The sequence below is a fragment of the Opisthorchis viverrini genome (assembly GCF_000715545.1).
Source record: "Opisthorchis viverrini unplaced genomic scaffold opera_v5_72, whole genome shotgun sequence".
NCBI lineage: Eukaryota > Metazoa > Platyhelminthes > Trematoda > Opisthorchiida > Opisthorchiidae > Opisthorchis > Opisthorchis viverrini.
The window spans coordinates 857,374-880,146 of NW_008751728.1; the positions used below are offsets into that span (position 1 = coordinate 857,374).

The 22,773-nt window shown below is 43.3% G+C and overlaps 1 protein-coding gene across 1 annotated transcript in view; it reads right to left on the reverse strand.

The window, feature by feature from the left end:
• Positions 1-13,967: 13,967 nt before the first annotated feature.
• Positions 13,968-22,773, reverse strand: part of T265_04390 (hypothetical protein) — a gene marked incomplete at both ends in the record, with an annotated part of 31,627 nt that continues 22,821 nt past the window's right edge. Inside the window, 3 exons of the mRNA XM_009169129.1 lie at positions 13,968-14,397; positions 16,706-16,820; positions 17,527-17,595. Of these exons, the coding sequence (XP_009167393.1) occupies positions 14,143-14,397; positions 16,706-16,820; positions 17,527-17,595 (439 nt within the window). The remainder of the gene's footprint in view (positions 14,398-16,705; positions 16,821-17,526; positions 17,596-22,773) is intronic.

Below are 22,773 nucleotides of genomic sequence, written 5' to 3' on the forward strand. Positions count from 1 at the left end.
CATTCTCCTGTCTGGCTGCTCAAGGTATACCGCAATCTGATCGTAGTTGGCGATGCATCTCTGCAAGTAACGGTTTGACAGTCATTGTTAATCTATGAATGTAGTCTGTCTCTTTACTATTCAGGTTCAAAGATATGCACGAATTCTCCCAGTCCGTCCGTTGTCTGAGTGTTTTCGATAACTAGCTGGCCTAACGAGTAAACTTAGCTTGAATTCCCGCGGTATCTGTCAACGGAAATATTAGCAATATGGGTTTCTTGTTGATGGTGTCAAACAAGCACGATTAAAAGACAATGAAAGAATGTGTACACGTCAATCCGACGCTGGTGGTCTTCTGTGCCCATAAACAAGTAAAGCTTTAAATTTTGCAGCAGAACAAAATATTTTATTTCGTAGTACACCAGTGAAGCAGAATATGCCGCAATTCACTCCTTTATTTTTTCCTTTTAATGTAAGTTGTTCTTCTTTTAAAAACGAGGCCGTATCCGAATGCAGACAAAATGCACTAAATAATAACCTAGAGGATGATTTATATGGTCCACTTTGGTTAAATGATCTAGAACATTGCGAGACCCTTCACATGCTGGTCGCAAAGCAACGTTCACAACACGCTTCTCTTCTAGGGCAGACATTCTTGCGGAAGACATGATAAGGCTGATTTGGGATGATTTTATCTATGGCAGGTGCCAAGTTCGCTAACGCCTTATGTCAGGATTTAAAACCCCTGCAAGACCGAGGATATGTCCTACTGATGAGCTCTAATATGAGCTTCGAAAAGAAGCGGGTTGGTAATGTCCCGCGACTTCTTAATGCCTGTTGCTCACAAATGGCATCTGTATTCACATTAGCCAACAGGTAGCAGAAGTCAGTGTTCTGTTCTGTTTCACCGGGACGTTGTGGACACTCGCACATTTATTTTTGTAAGCGAATATACTCTCATTTATGTGAGTGACCTTTGTTCTTGGGCTACTGTTCTCCGAGGGACAATATTGGCGTTCATTCCGAACCTAGATTTCATAGGAATATGCATGTACCCCATGAAAAAGCTGAGAAGTTTCGTAAGTCGATCACACTTATGATCCAGTTATGTAGCGCTTAAATTAGGTTAATACTCTAATATTCATAACATTTTTGCTCTAGAGTTCTGTCTCACTTGATTCTCTGCCACTAAAAGGTTAGCCAACGCTGTCTAAGTTATGCCGTCCCCAGCTTATCATCTAGTTTATGTTTATTCCGGGACCATTAAAGGATTCGACATTTTCAGCTTGACAAAGTGTCTAGTAATTAACAACGATGTTTGTCAGGCCAAAAAGTAAGACACGATAGGATAATCAGCATCTGAGGGGATCTTATTACTAGTGTCCAGGACCACCGCTTCTAGGGTGACCGGGACCAAGCCAACATTCTGTGAAATGGAAAGTCACCCCGTTTAGCATATTGTAAACTTTTCCTACAAATGACGTATGTTCGTAGACAATTATGAAACTAAGTTACACAGTTACACAAATATCAATCCGCCTCTGGATTCCAGTCCCAACCCTCCTACAACTCCGCTAAAGGAATAACATATTCTAGGTTGGTACGTCTCCAAATTCAGTTTGTGTGGTAATGATCAGCGACAGGGTTGTTTGCATTGAGTTTCATTGCAACCTGCCATAATCAGAAGACAGTGCTTTCGTACTAATCACACTGTGTTGCCACTCTGAACTTCCCGTCCGAGTGCGTTTTGACAACAATGACATCGTTTGAAATCGCAGATGCTCACAACAACTAAACCATCGGGTCGGTTTGCATCAGCTCTGAGAAGCAAGGAATAAGTGAGGACTCGTTTAGACGGGGTGGGTTGTCAACCTATCTCCAAGAGGAATTGCCCACATAGTAAACAAGAGATTGGCTAAATAACGCACACCGGATCCCTGATGTGAAGTTTGCTTTTCTGCCGAATTATTCCCCTTTACTTACTATGAACACGTTGAGTACACAGAACATAGATTAAAGCAGTCATCATCATCGGAGACAACAACACCACTGTTGACACTGATGCCTCATTGCCGTACAAGCATAGAGTTTATCTAAATCAATTTGAAGCCGTGGAGTGAAAGGAAGATAAAGTAGTGGGTGAGAGGGGACCTGACGCTCGTTTGTCGTGAGAATGCCTACACCTCGGTCAAACAACCTGGAGAAAACCTGGCTGCACTTATGCCAATGACATCGATCAATTGCCATTTTTTGCAGTGCCTGCAGTCAAGCGCAGGGAAAGGTCTTGGTAACCCCATCCTGGAAGACGCACCACACTAACAATGCCTAAACTCTTCGAAACCTCTCGCACTCTCCTACCAAGACATTTTTTGCCCACCTCGCGGTTTTGCCATTCTAAATAAAGTAAGGAGAACATTATTTTTCTCACTAGTCAATGTTTTGGAATGCGAAGTACATGGCCGCACCACCGCTGTTGAGGTTACTGGAGGTTTTCTGAATCTGAAGTGTCTGCCGCAGTCAAGTAACTGTTATTTAATCACATCGGTACGACACTAGCAACGCTTCTGAGGCAACCGTGATCAAAGATCTGAAGATTCCCCACATCATCCGTCCACACAGGCTATGTTTCGCAACTATACAACAAAACTTTTCTATAGTCTGGCCAGGCCACGGGGAGTGCTGTTTTGTGGTCGTTGGCTTGTTCGCTGAGCTGGGCAATTTGATTGCAATCAAATCGCCCAGCTCAGCGAACAAGCCAACGACCACAAAACAGCACTCCCCGTGGCCTGGCCAGACTTTGGGTGACATCCAACAATCTTCAAATTTACTTCCTCAACCCAGTGGCCGACAAAACCGAACTAAAGGTGCTAAGTGTTTTGGTAACATCAAATAAGCTGGGCATTCCATCAATAAAAAGTTTACCAGCGCTTCGCGGTGGGGTTAGAATCTCCCGCCTGAATTCAAGCACTATGACCCTGTGACAGTTAATCCAGCTAATTTCCTCGTTTCCATTCTGCATAAACTCAGGATGGACAACTCATATGATGTGGAACACCTTCAAAGTTTGTTCATCTAGCCAGAACCAGAATCCTATTAGCATGATCGAGAAGGTACGCCATCTCCATCGAGTCTATAGACAGACCCAAACGTTATCGTAAGAGTGTTGTTTCCTCAGTCCTGACATGTTTCCTGCTGCCTCACAGCTTGTACCTGGTTGCGTGCAGGCAAGAAGTGAGACATTAAAAGCATGCCAAAACTTAACGGAGAACATGGCATTTTGTCATGGAGAATGTTCAAGTCAACGCTATCAAGGATAACACAATGTGGTCGGTTAAGCCACGCATCCTTTGAAAGCGATCAGTAAGCTGTCTAAGACTCTCAACATGGAAAGCCTTACATAACTTGGCTTCCGCAGTGTGCTCGTTTTTTAGTCTATATGCAGTATGGCAGGGTAATTAGTGCTTTATTTCTATCACTTTATTCCTCAGAACCTGAATATTTGTTTGACTACATTCAGAGGTGACTCTCAAAAGATAACTTGATGCTTTATTTTCCGACTTGTGCGGGGCGCGAACGAAGCGCCTTACTGTTAAGATTACTAGAATGAAGCCCGTAAATTACCTATTAGCTTGACGATTCCCACAGGGTTCTGTGTTCCGTATTTTTTGGGACGACTCTCACTTAGTCACACATCTTTCCACATTTGGAGGCGCACTATTTCATTAGGAAACTGCAATGATACTCCATGCTGACTAGCGTCCCTGTGCATCCGCCTTCATCCGATAGGGATAAAGTGACAGATTAGCCAAGGCCTGCAAGGAAGGATTCAGACACCAGAACACGGTTGCCTTGAGCCCACAAATTACGAGTTTAAATAGTGCTATTTAAAGAAGTGAAAGTTGGAGTGATAATGATGCGTGGTTGCTGGACTTAATCTGGGTCTCACGTTACCGTAGGCTGACTGGATCAGGTGTTCCACCTTATGGTGCGAAGTACCATAATCCACGGATGTTTAGTCCTTCTTTTGTAGTCAAAGCTATAGCCAGATTTGCCACAGCTGAAGACAATTGCCGGTGTAGTGGTATCCTAATCGAATCGCGCACTTGACACCATTTGTTTGGTTACAACCAGTCAAACTGTAAACTTCTGAAGTTTTACCTCTGGTTCTTGAGTCCAAGTTTCCGACAACTGGTTCGTCCACAATACAACAGCTTTAGGCCGTTTACCGCCTGAAATTCTTAGGTTGGTTTGCCGGCCTGCCGGCCTCTCAAACAAACGGTTCCAAGTGTTCCTATAAACTTGTTAGCACTTCAGAGAGGAGCGAAGATAAATGAGATAGAAGATAGAAGCGGTGAAATAGCTTTCACAAAACCCCCCAAAAGGGGTTGTACTAAGTGCTCACATGGTGATCTGGAACTAACGACTGTGGTCATGATTTGAGCTTATCTGTAATTCGAAAAGGGGCTGGTTTCAACACGCTTCAGACAACCCTCACTTATATTTCCGTTTATAATTGCATCAATTTTGTCCAAAGGAGGTTAAGTTATTTCTGACACATCAGCAATCCAATTTCTGGTCATTCGAGCTCTGTCGAGGTTGACCACTTCTATTCATAACGAGAATGATACAATGGAAACACTGAGCAGCACTGTAATCGGACACAAGCGGAACGCGACCGTGACATATCCTGCATGTTTCTCGGCTGGCTTTGTTTTTCCTTCCCAAATTTCCCATATGCATGTCACACCCTTAGTTAAGGGTGGACGCCAGTGGCAACGACCAACTACTTCAAGAAAGAATCATCATAGCTTGAATTGTGAATTCGCCTTACTCACGGAGGGGATTTTGGGCATCAAAGGGTGTTTACATTTCCAGGCATCAGATGTTGGAAAGATGTCGGTCGCTCATCAAAAAAGCATGTGCTTGCAACAAATTATGACCTTTAGAAACTCTATGATATTTGGTAAGCCGTAAGAAAAGTGCGGTATATTGTATTCCGTAAGTCTTTTGGATTGTGATGACGCATCCTCAGAACGGCAGTGAAGCATCGGTGTTGAACACTGATGTTATGATGTCGATGATGATGATGATCCTCAGAACAGAATTAGAGGTGTTATTTACACGTAAATGTTGTCATCAGTATTTGTTTTGTGTGTAGACTGCAACACTGCACCTTTTAATACATTCAACAATGTTTTGTCTTCATCCCCAAAGACCAGCTCAGCAAAGCGCATACATAGTAGTATATATAGTTATGTACCCACATTACAACCGTTTAGAGTAACATTTTAGAGGACATCGCACATGATGACCAGCTAATCTGCAGTCCAAACTTGGTACGATAACTTCCATCAAACATTGAATGCATTGAAGACATTTCCTATCCAGCATCAAGCTCCGGTTTCACTAAAAATGAATGGTTCAGTGAGGGACCATCTTTTGATCTCCTGGTTGGATTTCTGAAATTCATTATGTGAAAAAACCCTACGTTCCAGAGGCTGATTCGAGAAAACGCCTCAGAATGTGCACTGTTTTCTTCATTTTATATCAATTTGCTTGGGACACATGTTTGTATCACGATATTTTCGATGTTACAGGAATCCAAGAAACGCAAAATTTCTTCACGATAAAAGGACAAACAAGTCGAAATCTCGTCGTAAAATTTGTGCATGGAGGATTTCACAGGCTGGTGGAAAAAAGGAAATCAGTCAACCAGCAATTCCCAGGAAATGTGAAATCACTGGTTCGTCTTGTGAAGAGACGCCACGATTATCCCGTCCCGATAACAAATCCAGAGCGCTTGTCTTGAGGCTATCGGTTTTACATGTGTCCCACATCTAGTGAGTATCCAGATAGATTCCACTGAGGTGCATTACAAGATATACACTGCTCCCCTGTTCTGGTGTTTTTAGTAGTATTGGGGTCAATAACTCTGGATATCCCAAGTCTGTTTTTATTGCCAGCTTGTTCTTTACAATAAATTCTCGACGACCGCTCTGCATGAAAGAAACCCAATTGACCTACTCTCTTACTTCTCTACAGGAAGGTCACCTAAGCCTTCTTCCTGAAGAGTGTTCTACTTTTATACACCCAATACACTACTCATAAGGTTGCTGAACATTCTTCAAAAGCCCATCACCGGTTTCCCTCTTCTTGTGGCTCATCAGGTAGGCGCAGTCCCCGAGTTTTCGTCAACTTTATGTTCTGTTTGAATTCAAATTACAAGAAATTAGCTAAATACACTCATTTTGCATTCCAGTTTACTTTTGACGAGAGACTCACCTGGAACCCAGCTGAATCTCTCACTTATGATATATATAAGCAACTGAATGTACTGCACCGGGCCGTCTCATGTTTCACTTGGCATTCAAGATATCGCAATATTCGATTGAACAAGAGCCTGACTATGGTAGCCACCACATTTTCCAGGTCTGCGCAACCGATTGTTTATTCAGTCGAGAACTCTAAGTAACACAGTCTGATTGTTAAACGCAAATGAACTGCACCAGAGCGCGCGGAGTGTGAATATCGCACGTGTTGAATGGTAGTGATTCTTGCTACCATGCATGACGTTCCCATCATTTACTAAAATGTAGGGTATGAAAAAGCCGATGTCATCGTAATTCCTTATATGAAAGCAAACTTGTGCCGTTATTCGATAGTCTACCTACTGTCTTCTGCCTGGCGATCAATATCGGTTAGACAGCTAATACAAATTTTTGAGTGAACGGAGCTCATCAGAATAGATTAAATTTGAAGGTGCAGTTGTTAAGCATCCAGGTGACGTGAAATCGATTGTTATTAGGTCGTGACCGTTTTTTTCTGAGAGCAACAAATTTCTGAGTACAAGTTATCGTCTATCATTATTGGGACGGCATGATATGGTGAAAATAAATGATTAAATAAATGGAATACCTTAGCAGTCGTACACTAACTTTACCACGATCGACGTAGAAGATACGACGTATACCTATACAGCCAGTTTGGACTGTCAAAGCAAAGAATCAGCAGCGTTACATAGGCAGGTTTTTGTATGGAGCGAGTATCGTTTTTCCTCCTAAGGTACCTTACAACAACAATGGCGTTTCCTTGTGTGAGGATTTCCCTCTTCGAGGAGTTTCCTTTACAACGGCACCACTATATCATGATGGCTTTTAATATGCTGCTGAGGTAGATGTTGGTACTTTTGTTGATTTTATTTCGTATTATCCCAGCCACTTGGAAAACAGGTGATGCGGCCACGGAGTGTACAGAAGAAAGTGACCACCAGCCTGAACGAACCTTGATTCCGAAATTCCACGACCCGCACACATACTTTATGCTAGCAGTTTGCACGAAAGATCGTTACGAAACTAGGCAGCCAGATCTGTGTATGGTTTCTTCCTGGGTGCGTTAAAATGCATTAAGTTTACGTACGAAAGTGCCTTTATGTCCGGTAAACCATCGCATCAAATTAAGGGTGTTTTGAGCGGTCCTTTTCGAATCTACCCTCTCAGAGTCACCAACGGCACCTATACTGTATGCTTATTCTTCCCCCGGAGTCTTGCTTTAGCATGGCTTTGACCGCCATCGAGTCCAACATGTGATTGCTTTGAGTACCGTTCACTGCGAAATGTCAGGAAGAATACGTTCATACTTCGAGCTATGAGGCGCTCAGCTGCATGGGGCACATGCCACTTACTGCACAACATATTGAGAAGTGAAACTTTTGGTAAGAATAATACAAAACCCATGGAATCCTAATCATCCTGGTTAATTCTCCATAGGTCGACACTCGATTAGATCCGCAAGAGGCAGTGAGGTCGTAGCTGAGGTAGCCAGTATAGGTCAGACTGATGGTTTGATTTCTGCAAGTCACCTGACCAAGACTACGGTAATCAAATGTCTGTTAAGAGCGTGATTTGATCTATGACACGACAGTTTTCTTGACAGCATCTGAATCACACTATGGAATGCGTACTGCTGCACCTTCCGATAAGCATCTGCCCTTCCTACCACCTCAAGCATCTCTGCAGCTGTAAGAGAACACGTAGACTTCATGAGGGACAAATATGACGTCTGTCGGATGAAGTATAAGTTGAAGCAGAATCGAGCTTATGTTCTAGGTCACCGTTGATGTGGTCGTTTATGAATTGAAGAACCAATCTTGTCTTTCTTCCTGGGTGCATGAATCGGGGTTGTTTATGTTCTGGCTCTGTTGATGCTGGCATTGGGAGATTCAAGGTTTCAAGCAACAGCTTCAAACTGATTTTTTGCTACAGCAGAAGTTCGTTCAACGTTTCAGCAGTTATTGTTATGGTTTTGTGGGTTCGGGCGTTGCCAATCTGTTGTATCTGCTGATTCGCCAACCTGTTGAGTCTGACTGCTGACCCCGCTCCAGTGGCTAGTGCCGGAAAAAAGACTCACACTAAGATACACAACAGCTATATTCCGAACAAGCGAGTACGAGAGCGTGAGTTCGACAAATACAACGTCCTCAAGCTATTTATTGGAGAGACACTGTCTGGACTTAGTCCACCGTTCAGGCATACTACCTGGCTTTGATACGAGGCTGTGACGACGTGTTGTCTATCTGGTCAGCATCTGGCGGAGCTGATGGTCTCAGTAGATTTCGCGCATTCAGTGGTTGCTTTCAAGAATCCGACCTTCCTAATAGGCCCTATTACGAATTTCAGCAAAACGCCCTGGATAAGTGTTCCGTGGCATGGTTTTCTGCAACTGTTGCTCCTCTTGTTGTATTTTATCCGGGCTACATCGTAGACTGTGTCCGTAGAACAAAAGGTGAACCTATTAAGGGTGACTCAGGACATAAGTTCACTTCTGCTTTGAAATGTGTTTACGCTGCAACCGACCACCACGCCGACCACCAGGGGATTTGCTCTTTTCTAGGTTGTCTGATATATGTAGTCTACGAGTTTTCTTGCAGCTGCGGAGACACGTTGATTGGAAAAAAGGATGCCCAGCAGAATCTGCGGCAGAACGCATGCCACAGTGTGTGATCCAAATGCTATCGGTAAAACTGTCTGGTCAAAGGTCGAATCGCAGTCCTGTATCGTCAATAGCCAGACATTCTCTTACCGAGGCATTGATTAGGTGACTTTCAGAAATTAACCAATCAGTGTCTGCTAGACATTGTTTATACTCCTTATTTGCACAACTCGGATGCTTTGCTTCGTGGCTGAAGAGAGTGAAACAAATGTTAACATACTAAGCATATATCTTATATCAGTTTTAGTGAAAGTGATCAACGTGGAGGGGTGATCGGTCTATGTGTGCATATCATTAAAACATCAAGGTAGCTGCTCCGGAAATCAGGTGATCAACCATGAAGATTGGCCTTATCAATATCTAACAAGCAGAATTACGGTGACCATGAAATAGGCCGTCCATCATTAGATGGATCAAACTCTGAAGCAAACCTTCACGTACATGTGTGCTATGTGGACTGCAATAACCGTTCCAAAAAGCGCACATTTCTCCCACGTACAAAGCATCCATTATGAAAATGGTTCGCTTCAATGAGCCCACTAAATTTATAATGATTCCCCTGGTAATTGTGTGTGACATACTGTGAGAAAAACAGGTCGCCATGTGTCCAGAATATCAGATGATATAGACTCCCATTCAGAAAAAAAATATATGGATAGTACCGGTCATGTGTCTCACTGTAAAACGTGCCTACTAATTCATTATTCTACTGGGATTTAATTTTTAAAATGAGGACTACAGACGGCTTAATAGTGTATTCTGATGTCAAGACATGTCGATTTGTTCGGTTATGGAACATCAACGAGACTGCACAATGAATTCTGGCTAAAAAGAAGCAGGTTGTTCTTGAAAATCTACTAGTCTGAAACAACCAAGAGCGTGCCCAGTGATCGGTTGCTCATTGACTAGTTCACTCCTCAAATCCAAGTCCATTGTTCTGATTGTTTCACACAGGATAAACATACAGAAATGAAATCAGTAGAAATATTTGTATTCATTGGATGATGCTTACAGCTGTTTTAAGGCTTCAGGTTTTCGTTAACGGTGATATTCCCAGACACATTCGGTACAAAGAGATGACACCTTCGATGCTTGCTGCTGGTTAGTGATCATTAACGGTTACTCGGCTAACCCGGGTTCTGTGCGTAACACAGTTCAGCAAGACGGAACACGGTTGAGTGAAAAAAACTGCTTGCGCTCACACGCTCTCGGTATTCGAATGGCATAAAACCGCAGGTTACTAACATGGGACCGGGATTTTCCAGGGATAAGGAATGTAACAGCAGCCCACCCACTTCTAAATGAAATCTACTGGCCACTAGTGCCAGGTTTGTTCAAATCCGTGGAACTTGGTCAGATACAGGCAAGCTGTTCTCTGAGGAATTGTTGCAGAATAAAACCTCTGCAGTCGTTGGCAAATCCACATACAGGGTACACTCGGATGATTTCTGTCATTTATGGACAATGCACAACAATCTCCGCTTACATACATCTTTAATTGAGGGTTCCCAATAATGAGGGTTCAGTGGTGATAAACTGAAACCAAAGGAGATCATTCTTTCGCTGAAAATTCGTTCTGGTCACCTGAATTAAAGTTCAATGGAACGCTACCGCATAACGCTCACTTCTCCGAACTTTATCCAACTTCAAGAGTACTTAACGTGTATCACCTTCTGATAAAGTCCACCCGATTTCTCCGATGGTTCAGAAATATTGGGCACACCAAGTAACGAAAACCGCCAACTTGAAAAATCTGCAGTTGGCTAGAAATGGAAATGGAAATCTTTTAAATTTAAGCCTAGAAAATAAATGTTGCCTTGAGTAGTCCAGCAGCTTCAGTGGTGTACTGACACATCCGCTTCGCAACAAAATGAACACTCCGGGAGACGTTAAGTGATTCTTCCATCACACTGTGATATCACACACCTACCGGCTTATGCATTCGGAATTTCGCTCCACTATTTCTCTACGCGTAATTACGCTTTCGTCCTCCCAAGTGCATGCTTATTTTTTTTGAAACTATACCATGGACTACGCAGTTATCGAGTTGTTCACTGAATGCCGCCGTATGGGCGTCGATCGTATGCCCCTGCGTTCCCGCGTTGCCAAACGAGAATAGTGAGCTGACATTTACATGTAGCGAACAAGTTAAACGGAAGCTATCATGAGCAGATGACGCTGAGGTAGGCAGATGACTTGCACCCGACCTGAGACAGAAATACAAAAAATCTGAGGATTAACAGAAAGTTTAGTTGGGAAGAATTATGGAGATGGTGGTGTGTCAAAATTCACTGAAACCAACATACCTCAGGTTCGGTGGTTGGCAAACCACAAAACTATGATTAGCACCTCCTATTACGAGTTTTCAGCCGCCTTTATAATGTTGAGGTATGTAAACAGTATGTAACAGTATGTATGTATGTATGTATGTAACAGTAAACCATTTAGGGTATTTGAATATGATGCATAAAAAAGATCTAGCCGTGGCTGATAAGCCCACTCATCATTGATCCTCTACCCAATTCTCATATGCGGTTCATGAGAATCACCCGAATATAGCATCATCCACATGTCAGTAGATCATTCAGAGCGGCTTGTTGAACAGATCGAGTAGACTTCAACAACGATGAACCCAGTTGAAGGACATAATCAGCTTCGCTCTATCCAAACTTCCTATAGTATTCCTACTTCTGGGACATACAAAACGGTGTCGCTTAGGGTCAAAGAGGGGTTTTGTAAAGTCGGTGAATTAAGCAACTGGTGTTCAGCGAAAATCTCTGAAACGATTACTCTTTGTCGGCTCAAAACATCTATTAATGTCAATCAAAATTACGCTGTTTGGTCGATTGACTAAGTTGTTTTTGGAGATTTCAGAAACTGACATTTAGATACCGAAATATTTGGCTTACGATAAGCAGGTGAAATCTTTAGTTATTATTGCTGATTTCCTTAATGCTCAGGTGCTCATATCCACTATAGAACTACCTTAATCAACCATCCTGAAGGACACACGCGGCCAGATTTATATGGAACACACAATGCATAAACAAATCATCTCATAAATCTAGCTGATACTCCACATGCTTCGTAACAGTGAGGACATAGCTGACGTTAACGATCGACACAGTAGCCCACTTAGTATTATCACATTTTGGTTGAAAGACAGGTATAAGCCTAGTAGAAACCGGTCGGACCCACGATGCTGTGTGGTCAGGGGATTAAGCGGTGCTGTGAGTTATCAACAGAACGCGTTCAGCAGCTAAAACGAATGGTGAAATTAGTTCACTTGTTCCGATACGTCTATACAAGCTCTGCATTCCATTTCTCCCACCGCAGTCATGTCCAGGCATCCTGTAAGCACCATTGGGATCACAGTCATAAGATTTACATCATTCACTGTTAGTACGAGTCCAATGGTGAGGCTCATGGTGGACGACCAAATGTGGACGGATAAACACATATATTATGCCTATCCTACATAAATAAAGTGAACAATGGATAAGGACATGTAATGAAGTGTGCGTTCTGTACGCTCATTTATTTACCAGGAAAAACACAAATCTTCGAATCCCTTGTTCGTTTTTTTCTGACCAATGTAAATCGCCAGAATGGAAATAATTTCAAGGGTGCATTCTACCAGTCTTCTAGATACTAGCCTACTTTTAGGTGCAGGACTCTCCAAATGTCTTATTGCCCTGCTTGTAGCATAAGGGATTACTTCGTCTTTATTTTCTTACTCTTTTTCAATGGAAACAATTGGTCATCTTCATGAGTTATGGCGTTCTGAATGGCTTTTCGATACGTTCAAACGAGACAGATCTCTAGGTGGATTCTGGATGAGACAGCTGCTCTAGAAAATCTATTGTCTGGATGACCATCAAACGCTTAGGGCAAAATACTGAACACAAGACTGGTTGGTTTGACTTAGTTGCACTGAATCCCATGATTCAACCCCTTTCACCAACCGATCGAACCAACCTGCTTATTGACCCAGAAAAAACGGAGTTGTTGTTTTCATCATTACTGCGAATGTCATCTGCTGACCACGTATACACCGCTGTTCAGCCATTCGGCAGGCTGATCCAGACATGACAGAGAGTGTGCGGTTGGATCACAACAACGGTTCCTGATTCCAGCTGTCTTCCAAAGACTTCTAAAATGGCTGTGTTCGATCATTCTTTCGCCCATTGGATCATTTTGGATGAAATATAGAAGTCGCTTATTAATGCAGAAATACAGGTTTCGTTTGGGTTTTAAGGGTTTGTTGAAAGATCCGTGCCTGTATTGTGGGGCAACATTTCTTTTTTGACACAAATATTCAGTGAGCATATTACCAGGTCGAATGAATCTTAATTCAGACTAGGAAACAACCAGCGAGATCGCCTTGAGCGAAATAACGAAATCACCGTTGAGATTTCTCGTTGATCAGTGCGTCTGTCTTACGACCGAAGTATAAGACGGTTTGAAGGCGTCCTTCAGAAATAATCAGCCAGTCAAGAAGTAAACAGCAGAAGGATGGATGGGCAGCCTTTTCATTAGGCTTGACAGATTTTCCGTGGACAATGCTTGAAACGCGTCACCTGCCTTTACTTACTTCTCTTCTTACTATTATTGCCTCATCCATCCAGGGCATATCAGATAATATGAATAAATGAATACCTTACCACTCCAATTTTGCTGAAGCATCATTAGAGAAGCTATAACGTTTTTCAATAACTTGAGTTGACTAGCCACCGATGGTCGCCAAGTTTTTAGTTGAATGGCTCTCAACAAATCTCATCAATATGCATGTTAAAGCACCGCGAAATTGAATGAAACGACGGAACACAAACTAGAGCATTTTGTTGCCAATTCTAATCCTTAAAAGAAGTGATACTTCCTCTAAAACGCAAACTTTTCGCAAGCTGGCCAAAGGTCTCTTCACAATATCATACGCGAGTGAATTACCTGCAAGTTTAACGATGGATTTGAGAAATGGCGAAAATCCAGAGCGACCGAAGCAACAAACAGTCAAAGCAACTGCCCCAAAGCCACGATAACAGGTGTGAGGGATGATCAGTAGCCATGCCATTTTTTTCAGGATGTACATGTACAAAATCGTGCTCAGGTAAGATATCTACGAATGAACTCCATGTAGGGAGAGGGCTATGATAGTGGTGGAGCACGACCGACGGTTCAGTCTCGCATGACAATGCGTTCCCACTTGAGATTGGAATCTTCATCGATCGACGACCAATCTGTGCTCTCCTCTGGGCCGAGAATTGCACGACCCGCAAGGTGCGCGTTTGAAGATAGGCGCTCAGCTGCCTGACGAAGCATTGTGCTATCTACGGCAAACAGCTGTTTCCGGTGTGTTTGACGTAAGTCATCATCGATTCCATGAAGGAAGTGTCTTAGCCCACGCGATCCAGCTGAGACGGGTTGGTCGAGCTGGAACAAACATGGTGGTAGACAAGAAGATGTGGATGATACACTCATTCAAAATCACCTTCTTAACCTGAACTTGTCATATGAGAGGAGACAAAGATTGTATATTTGCGGTCGCCGTGATATACATATCAAACTATACAGATCGCTCCATCGGGTATAGTTCATTTTATTACTAGAAATTTCCAGTGTAATCTTATGATACATGTAACAAGAAGACAAACAACACATGAGTAACAAGAGGTGCACAGCAAATTAGCGGTCTATTAGAATCAACTATAAACACTTTTCAATGGGATGGGGCTTACGAAAGACAATATGCGACATCCTTTGTAACGACGGAATACTTACGGATGAAAAAAGTTCGCTAAACGAGTTTTTCTAAGGATGACTGATCCAAGCTTCCTACTTCTCCTGTGGCGGTTTATTTCAGCAGAAGCCTTATATGCTTGTCGGTTTGACGACGATATAGACCTAAGCATCTTACATGGTAGGTTTAGCGGTCTATTAACGTTGTGTCACTTCAACATGGCATACAACGGCGTTATCTGACGCGGATTTTGTTACTTTGCACTTCTGAGCGGATAAACCCGACGATAACATGAGGTAGTGCATGTGTTACTCCTCAAATCAGGCATTCGACAGACGGCCGTGTGTCCGAAAGATTATGTCGAACTCACCAAATCGTTCAACAATGGACAATGTGGAGCAATCTGTACTACAGATGAAACTGGTACATTTTTATAAATGTTGGAGCAAAAACAAAACGGACTATAAGAAGTAATGCCATAACATGCAACTAGATGGCGGATTTGAAAAATGTAGCCATGCGGCAGTAGCTCAAACCGTACTCCTCTATCTGAGGAACTCATCGAGACCACCAGTATGGATGCATCGGGGATTGAAAAAGCCAGCAGAACATAACAGATTAAGGCCTCACAAAGTCAAATGAGGCTGTCCTAAAACCAAATTAAGAACTCCCCAAGGAATGGATCAAACGAGTTTTTAGATTGCGTTTTTTCACCAATAATCAACCTAAAGAACCATGGACAGGGTGATACAACAAAAGCCCTATCTCCCAAAAGGAAACGAAGTTTGGCTCTAGCGCCGCTACTTTTCCTGGGACACATGCAAACATTGCATGTTAAATGCGCCGTTAGAAGTTCCCGATCACATTGTTGTCAACACACGGTTCACCTGGAACAACGTACACAGGACATCCGCTGATTTGGAAAACTTTGAAAGAATCCGTAGATTTATCGTGGATTCACCAGGACGCGATTCTCAAAGGGTAGCAAATAAAATTACGCATAGACCTCAAGACTTGTTCCTTGTAAATCATGTGGTAAATCAGAGACACTTGAACCGAAACTGTGATTCTGGTTTTTTGCGACAGAGTCCAGCACAGCCTGTGCGGCGCGTTGTTCCAAGCTGGAATGTAACTGAGGAATCCATCAACGATAGCATGTAGAGATGGTTCTGCTTCAATTTATTTTCAGACGGCATACAAGCGTATGCAACATTCAGTCAGCAAAATACAAAATGATGCGACCCAGAACGGATAAGTGAAATTGATAGAAACCTATGTGTGTTTCATTGCTGAATGGGCAACAAAGCCAAACAATGCATTCACCCCGGCTTGTCATTGCAAGCCAGTGACTGACCGAATTGCACATCCTTTATGGGGGATTTAGCATAACGGAGACTATTTGGCCGAATAAACCCAGTCACACGTCTTTTGTGTTCGTCCTGTTCACCATGACTTCCAACTTCAGATACATTTCTCGGTCGTTCAAATTGTTTTCATCCGTGCTCTGACCATACGAACACACACGCACACACAAAATGACAGTGAAGTTAAGCTTCTGATTTCGGCTAATCTGGGGAATATAAACCAACAAACCTGAAGGTTACTCACGTGTTCATACCTATGGAAGGCATCTATTGAATGTCTCACAAGCTGAGCAGGGGGCCCTAGTCTGTACAAGAAGCACAGTACTGGCCGCACGCGAGAAGTCTTCGGTCATCTTAATAACTTCGGGAGGAGGCAATACGATCGCTGTAGAGAAACGTTTATCCAAGTTTTATTCCACGAGATGCCGAATAAATCATCTTGCGATGGTTTAATATGACCCGGAGAGATGTTAGAAGCCATCAGGTACAGTGTGCAGCATGCCCTAAGTGTGCGTGTGCTGTTGTTTGCAAGAGGATAGTCAATCAGCCAGACCTACGTCTACTAACACAGTAAATAGAACTCTATTCCCTGACAAATAAAAAATGCGTATGCGTCCCCATAATGCTTGAAACAAACCTCTTGAAATACGGCAAGCTTCGCTTCATCAATGTCCTGTGTGTTGAACTCAGTTGAACGAGCCCAGTCAAGTGCCGACCGGAATATATCGAGGGTACGACGAGCATGTGGATCCCTAGCGGAGCGGAATAGAGAACAGAGCACAATATGCAGCGTTAGCAAGAAACCACTTACTGATAAGGACCAAGCATCCTACATATCACCGATCCTGAAACTATTGTCTAAGTGCTCAAAAACTATTCAGGCTCGACAAAATTGAGGTGAACCTCAGCGTGCAATAGCCAACAGACAGAAAAAGAAGAGTAGCCCTAACGGATAAATAAATAAGGTAATAAAGAAGATATACAGGTATATACACTCGTACTTGGAGGAGCATATTATAACGAAATATGTCACGCTCTATTAACAGGACGAAAGTGAGGGTAAAAATATTGGTGCACTAAGTATCGAAACGCCTGGCATAATCTTAATCTAAGAAAATTTTCGATACGAACTCAGATGCGGCGAAGTTTGGCCCTCTTATTAGCGCCTCAATCAATGAAACTGACCTCAAAGTGTGCGCATAAACGACGGCGTGTTAGCATCCGTCATCCCAAAATAGCCTGCGAATGACTAGTTCCTCACACATACACACACAAGGTCAACCATAGCCTGCTAATGTAAAGGTGTGAACAGGGATGGTATTATAAGTGACGACGCTACGATGACGACAAAACCACCACTGGAAACCGGTCAACTTTCAAGTTTGGCGCTATCACTAACAGGAGCAAAGCTGTGTAAACCAATATCCACTAAGGAAGGGCTGTAGTCAGAACACTTACCGGTAGGAGAAAAATAGCAAAGCTTCTGGCTTTGCACTGGCTCGCCCGCCATATGCGCCACCTTTCTCCCTGTAAACAGGATAAGATTAACAGGCAATCTCGATAGAGAAATTATTGGTGCTGCTGCACATCAATTTAGCTCCAAAAATCGGAGAATAGACAGAGTACAATCACACGAAAAAGTCAACGTTTAAAATTAAAGAGTTGCCCAGTTTCGTTAATCACATACAGTTGACAACGTAAGGTAAGGCGCAAATAAAAAAATTTCAAACAGAATAATGAGCAAAAATAAGAGTTCCCTGACTGATGTGATCCTAAAGAATTGAACCAGCCACTGAAAGATCAATCTACGATTATTCCTATCAAATCCGGATCAGTAGTTCCTTAGGAGTGAGCAGCAGCGGGGACCAGTTGGGTCGGTTAACGTTGGAAGAGAAAATAGTAGCCGAGTAACACATGTCCAGCACAGCTTCAGGGCAAAGTCCACCTTAGCACGGATGAAAGTTACGCGGGTCTAAATTTTAAGTGTTTGTTCGTTCGACATGGTTGACACAGCCACTGGTTATAAGAATGATCGAAAATAGCTTTACACTTCAAGTGGTGTAATCCAAACCTTGCAATTTCGGAGGAAGAGTGTAGTTGGTGAGGGGAATACAAATTGCATGTGAAATGCCATCGTCCATCATACAGGGATGACCACACGAGGGATGTTCCTGCAGTGGAGGTATCGTCGTGGATAGGCGTGTTTTCTGGGAAAATCAAAAGTTCTCTGATGAGAATAACCAGCAAACCAACCAACTATGGCTTTAGACGAAGAAACTGGAAAGTGCTTCTTCAGATGGGATAATCAAACAGGTAACAAATCCCGTAACTCCTTGCGAGAAACAGTTAACCAATAAACCAGAATTACCAGGACTCTGTGATGGCTTAATTCCCACACCATAACGTTCATTTGATACGAAACAAAACCAATTAACTAGACTACCGTACTGAGGTAATAACAGGAAAGCATGTATCTATAATTTTGAAGCGAGATACCCAGGCACATGAATGAAAAAAACGGCAGGGATGACCGGCATTTTGCTCGCCAGACGAAGGCTTACCAAATGAACTTGCTTTCCGACAGGCTTACTTCACCACAAGTGATTTGACCAACAGATAATACCTGCCAGTGACATTGATAAGTCCGATTGTGTGGCTCACAACAGACCAGATACCACCATAAAAGCGACAAACCACCCAGACTGAAAACTGCGGAGGGTGGGATTCATGACATTCAGCAGTCCACAAGCAACATACTTATTTGATCCAATCGACAACGACTCACAGAGAATATATCCATAAGTTCTCGTATTCCAGTTATCTCCAATAAAATGCAAATATAAAAGGCGATCCTTCGGTGCCTATATGCCATGCCATCCAAAAGGAAGCACCGGAGCCAAGGTACTAGGAGGGTGCTTAAGCCTAGCAATGGCAGTCGAGATGTCCTTCTCCCGATCAGTTTGTTCGCGCCATAACCACTTGGTTGCCTCGAGCTACCTAGTGATAATAGTATGACTGTAATGGCTTACTGGACTGGTGAGACATGCGAGTAGTATGTGGTTTCTCGGACATGGGCATGGACTGCGGTTAACGTGCGTCTTAACTACTCATAAGTAACCAGAATAAATAGTACTCTATAGTATTGTATATCTTCGTGTGGCCATGCCTTCTCCTAGACTGGTCGATGTCCGATGCCGATTGGCTTGGCTGGGTACCTGTGCCTGTGGAGTGTATCACATGATTCGTGCTGAGCCGGCCGTGGGTTAATATTGCTGACAGAGACCGGATTGCACGGGTAAGCGCACAGAAACGCGGCCAACCCGAGCACGGTGACATGAAACTGTAATTTGTTCTGAAACATACGTAGTAAATATCCAAAAAATAGGAATATGGATAATAGCCGCATAGATTGTAAATGAAGAAGAAAGCAACGCTGTCCCGAAATCCAGTAGGTGGGTTGATAGAGTGACAGCAATCTCTCTTGTGACAAGATTTGGGAAGAGACATAAACTTTCCTGGTTGGTTGGTTATTGATCAGGTGCCTGTTGGTCTGTTCACCGAGCTTGTCAATTGACTTGCAAACGTTTTGTCACCATACGAGGAGACACCATCAGTCGATTGATCATTCCGAAGCCTTCCATTTTTAGTAGTTTTCTTCCCCGCTTTCATTTGCCTCAACGATCTTCATTGCGTTGTGGTCTGATTTTTTCCTTTTCAGGAGTGTTTGGCTGGTTATACCGCCCTATTCTTCCCATTGTATTGACCGGCGTTCTTGCGTCCGCCAGTTAATTTGGTACTTTGGCTTACTGCCTGGGCACTTTCTCCGATCCAAGTCGTCTGTTTAGATAGGATCTCCTGCTTCTTTTGCGAGTTCCTCGTCTGGTTGCCTGTGCAATTCCGAGCTACGTGGTTCTTGTGTTCTCTTGCTCTTAGCGATTGATAAATAGGGTCAATTTAGATATGCCCGTTCATAGCTTCTTCGGTGGAATACCATGTTTCCATGAATTCGCTCTGCATGGGATCCTGTGTATGACATTCTTCTTCATCATGGAATCTTATTGTCCTTTCGGGTTCGATAGTGTCCTCCGCAGAACGTTCACAGGTTTGTAAGCCACCGTCGTGTTGTGCCCTGCGGTAATTTTGGCGGTGTTCCTGATGTACGGGAGTGCGACTCGTTTGTTTCCACTTTGTGAGGTCATCGTAGTCAGGTTTCGCTTTCTGGGTGGTCTCCAGATGAAATTCCTCGGGTACCCATTTCTCTGAGACCATTTGTACAAACGACTTTCATCGTTATTCTTGGATTCTGTTGTGCTGCGATGTGTTCCCATCCGTTTGAAAAGTGTCCGAATGCAGCTTTGTTTGTGACAATTTAGATGGTTACTGCGGTAGCTCAGAGTTTCGTCCGTGCGTTGCTTTTCTGTAGACCTCACTTTTTAGATGTCCGCTTGATAATCTAGTGATCAGGATGTCCAGAAGTGCCAGTTTTCCGTTGTTCTCTTCTACGGGTGTGGATTTGATGTGGTCAAAAACGTTGTTGGCAGTAGGCATAATCGTTGCAGTTCGTTCTTTTTGATTATCACAAAAGTGTCGTCCACGTAACGGATTCGTACTCTGGGATTTATATCGGGCAATACAATTTGTTCCAGCTTTTGTATCAGAATTTCTGCAGTAAGTCCTGAAACTGACGACCCCATGGGTGTCCCTCGTAGTTTTTCGGAACATTCTCCACTGAAATCGAAATAAGCGACCAAACATAAGTCGAGTAATTGGGAGAAGTCCTTCTTCTCCAGCGATCCAGTTGGCATATCGCCGTTACCCAACAATTCGGCCACAGTCGTCTTGGTAGAATGGACATCTACAGACGTGAACAATGAGCTCACATCAAGAGAAACCATTATTTCATCCAGATCGATGTTGACGTTCTTCGGTCTCTCCAAAAGTTGTCCCGCATTGTTGGTTGAGTGTAAAGATCCACCGAAGAGATGTTACAACTTCTTCCATGGTTCTTTCGAAAGATTGTAGCTCGCCATTCCCGGGAGTGGTACTATCGGTTGGAGGGGCATTGTTTCTTTGTGTACCTTTGGGGGTCCGTGGAAGCGGGGAGTGGCCGAATCCCGGGCTTTCATTCTCCAATATTTCTTTTGTAATCTTGTAGAGATCTTAGAGCTTCTTTAAGTTCCTATTGGCTTTGTTTCCTAGTTGCCTGCTTTGGTCACGTTGCAAGCGGCGATACGTGGTTAAGTCGGTGAGTACCGCTTTCGCTTTGATCATGTAGTCCGGTTTTTTTTAACATCACCGTTAGGCGTCTCTTGTCTGTTGGTGGAATCACTATGTTTTCATCCTTCTTCAGATCATACATTGCTTCCTCTACATTGTCAGAAAACACGCTGTATGGCTTGCTGCGAGTGATGACCGGAATGGTGGATTGCCGAAGTTGTTGTTGAGCGTTTTCGTCGAGCCCGATAGATTTCGCCGCTGCTTGCAGGCTGACTAGATATTCTAGGTTTGTCGCCTCTTTGAAGTTGAAGTTGACGTTTTTGATGAGAACGTTTTATTCAGCTTCTGTGAGTTGCCTTTTCGACAGAGTTCGGTTGGCTGCACCATCCTATTCCCACCATTATATCGACTAGCGTTGTGAGTCCGCCGGTTAATTTGGTACTTTGTCTTATTGCCTGAGTACCTAGGCAACACTCCCGAGAAAGAAAAATCAGATCACAACGCAATGCAAATCGTGGAGGAGGTCAATCAAAATGAGGAGGAACTACTAAAAATAGGATTCGGGACGGCCAATCGACTTAAAGCAACGCAAACCACAGCGCGACAAAGATCACAAACGGATCAATAAATTCACGAAAATCGCTGCCACTCCACTAGCCAATCACGTTAGGAGATAACAGATAACCTTTAAATGTTACGTAAACGCACGCAGGGAAACAGAAGATACCCACCCAACTACGCACTGATGGTATCTCCTCGTATGGTGACGAAACCTTTGCAAGTCTATTGGCAAGCTTGGGGAACAGACCAACAGCCACCTGAACAACAGCCAATAAACTCACCCGAGCTAACGACATCTCGACACATTATCCTGGTTGGTCTACGAGAGATTTCGTAGAACCATTCTCAAGAGACAAGGCGGAATTCAGAATCATAAATAGTGCACGGATTCCACCACGGGAACTAGCGCTGAGTCACCACCTGTGCAGAAGACAGAAGATCGTCGCTAGTGAGCAGGGCATTTCTAAGGCCAGCTCATCCTGTCGCAAGAGAAAGTTACTTACAAGTAAAGTGGAATAAGCGGATCTTATACAAGTAATCCTAACTGAAATATAACACTCCAGCTGGAACGACATATGACAGAAAAGACAAGGCCTTGCAAGGAGACCCAAGATGATTAGATGGTCGCAGACAAGCATGGTATGAGAACAGGTAAGATCAAACGTCAACCACTTTGTCTCTGCACAGCAGCATGGCTACTTGGCATGCTGATGCGGAACATGTAGGCCGCACCCATCATGAGTAGCAATACGTCAATCAAATAACATACCGTATTTCCCTGTGGAGATATTTGGACGTCAAAAGGTGCGAAAGCACTCGGAATCTACAGAAAGGGAACACAGGTGCGATGAGTATACAGCATTATAAGCCAAATACTGGAGGTAAATAGCATTTGGTCACCAACAACCATGGTGAATATGGGACTTC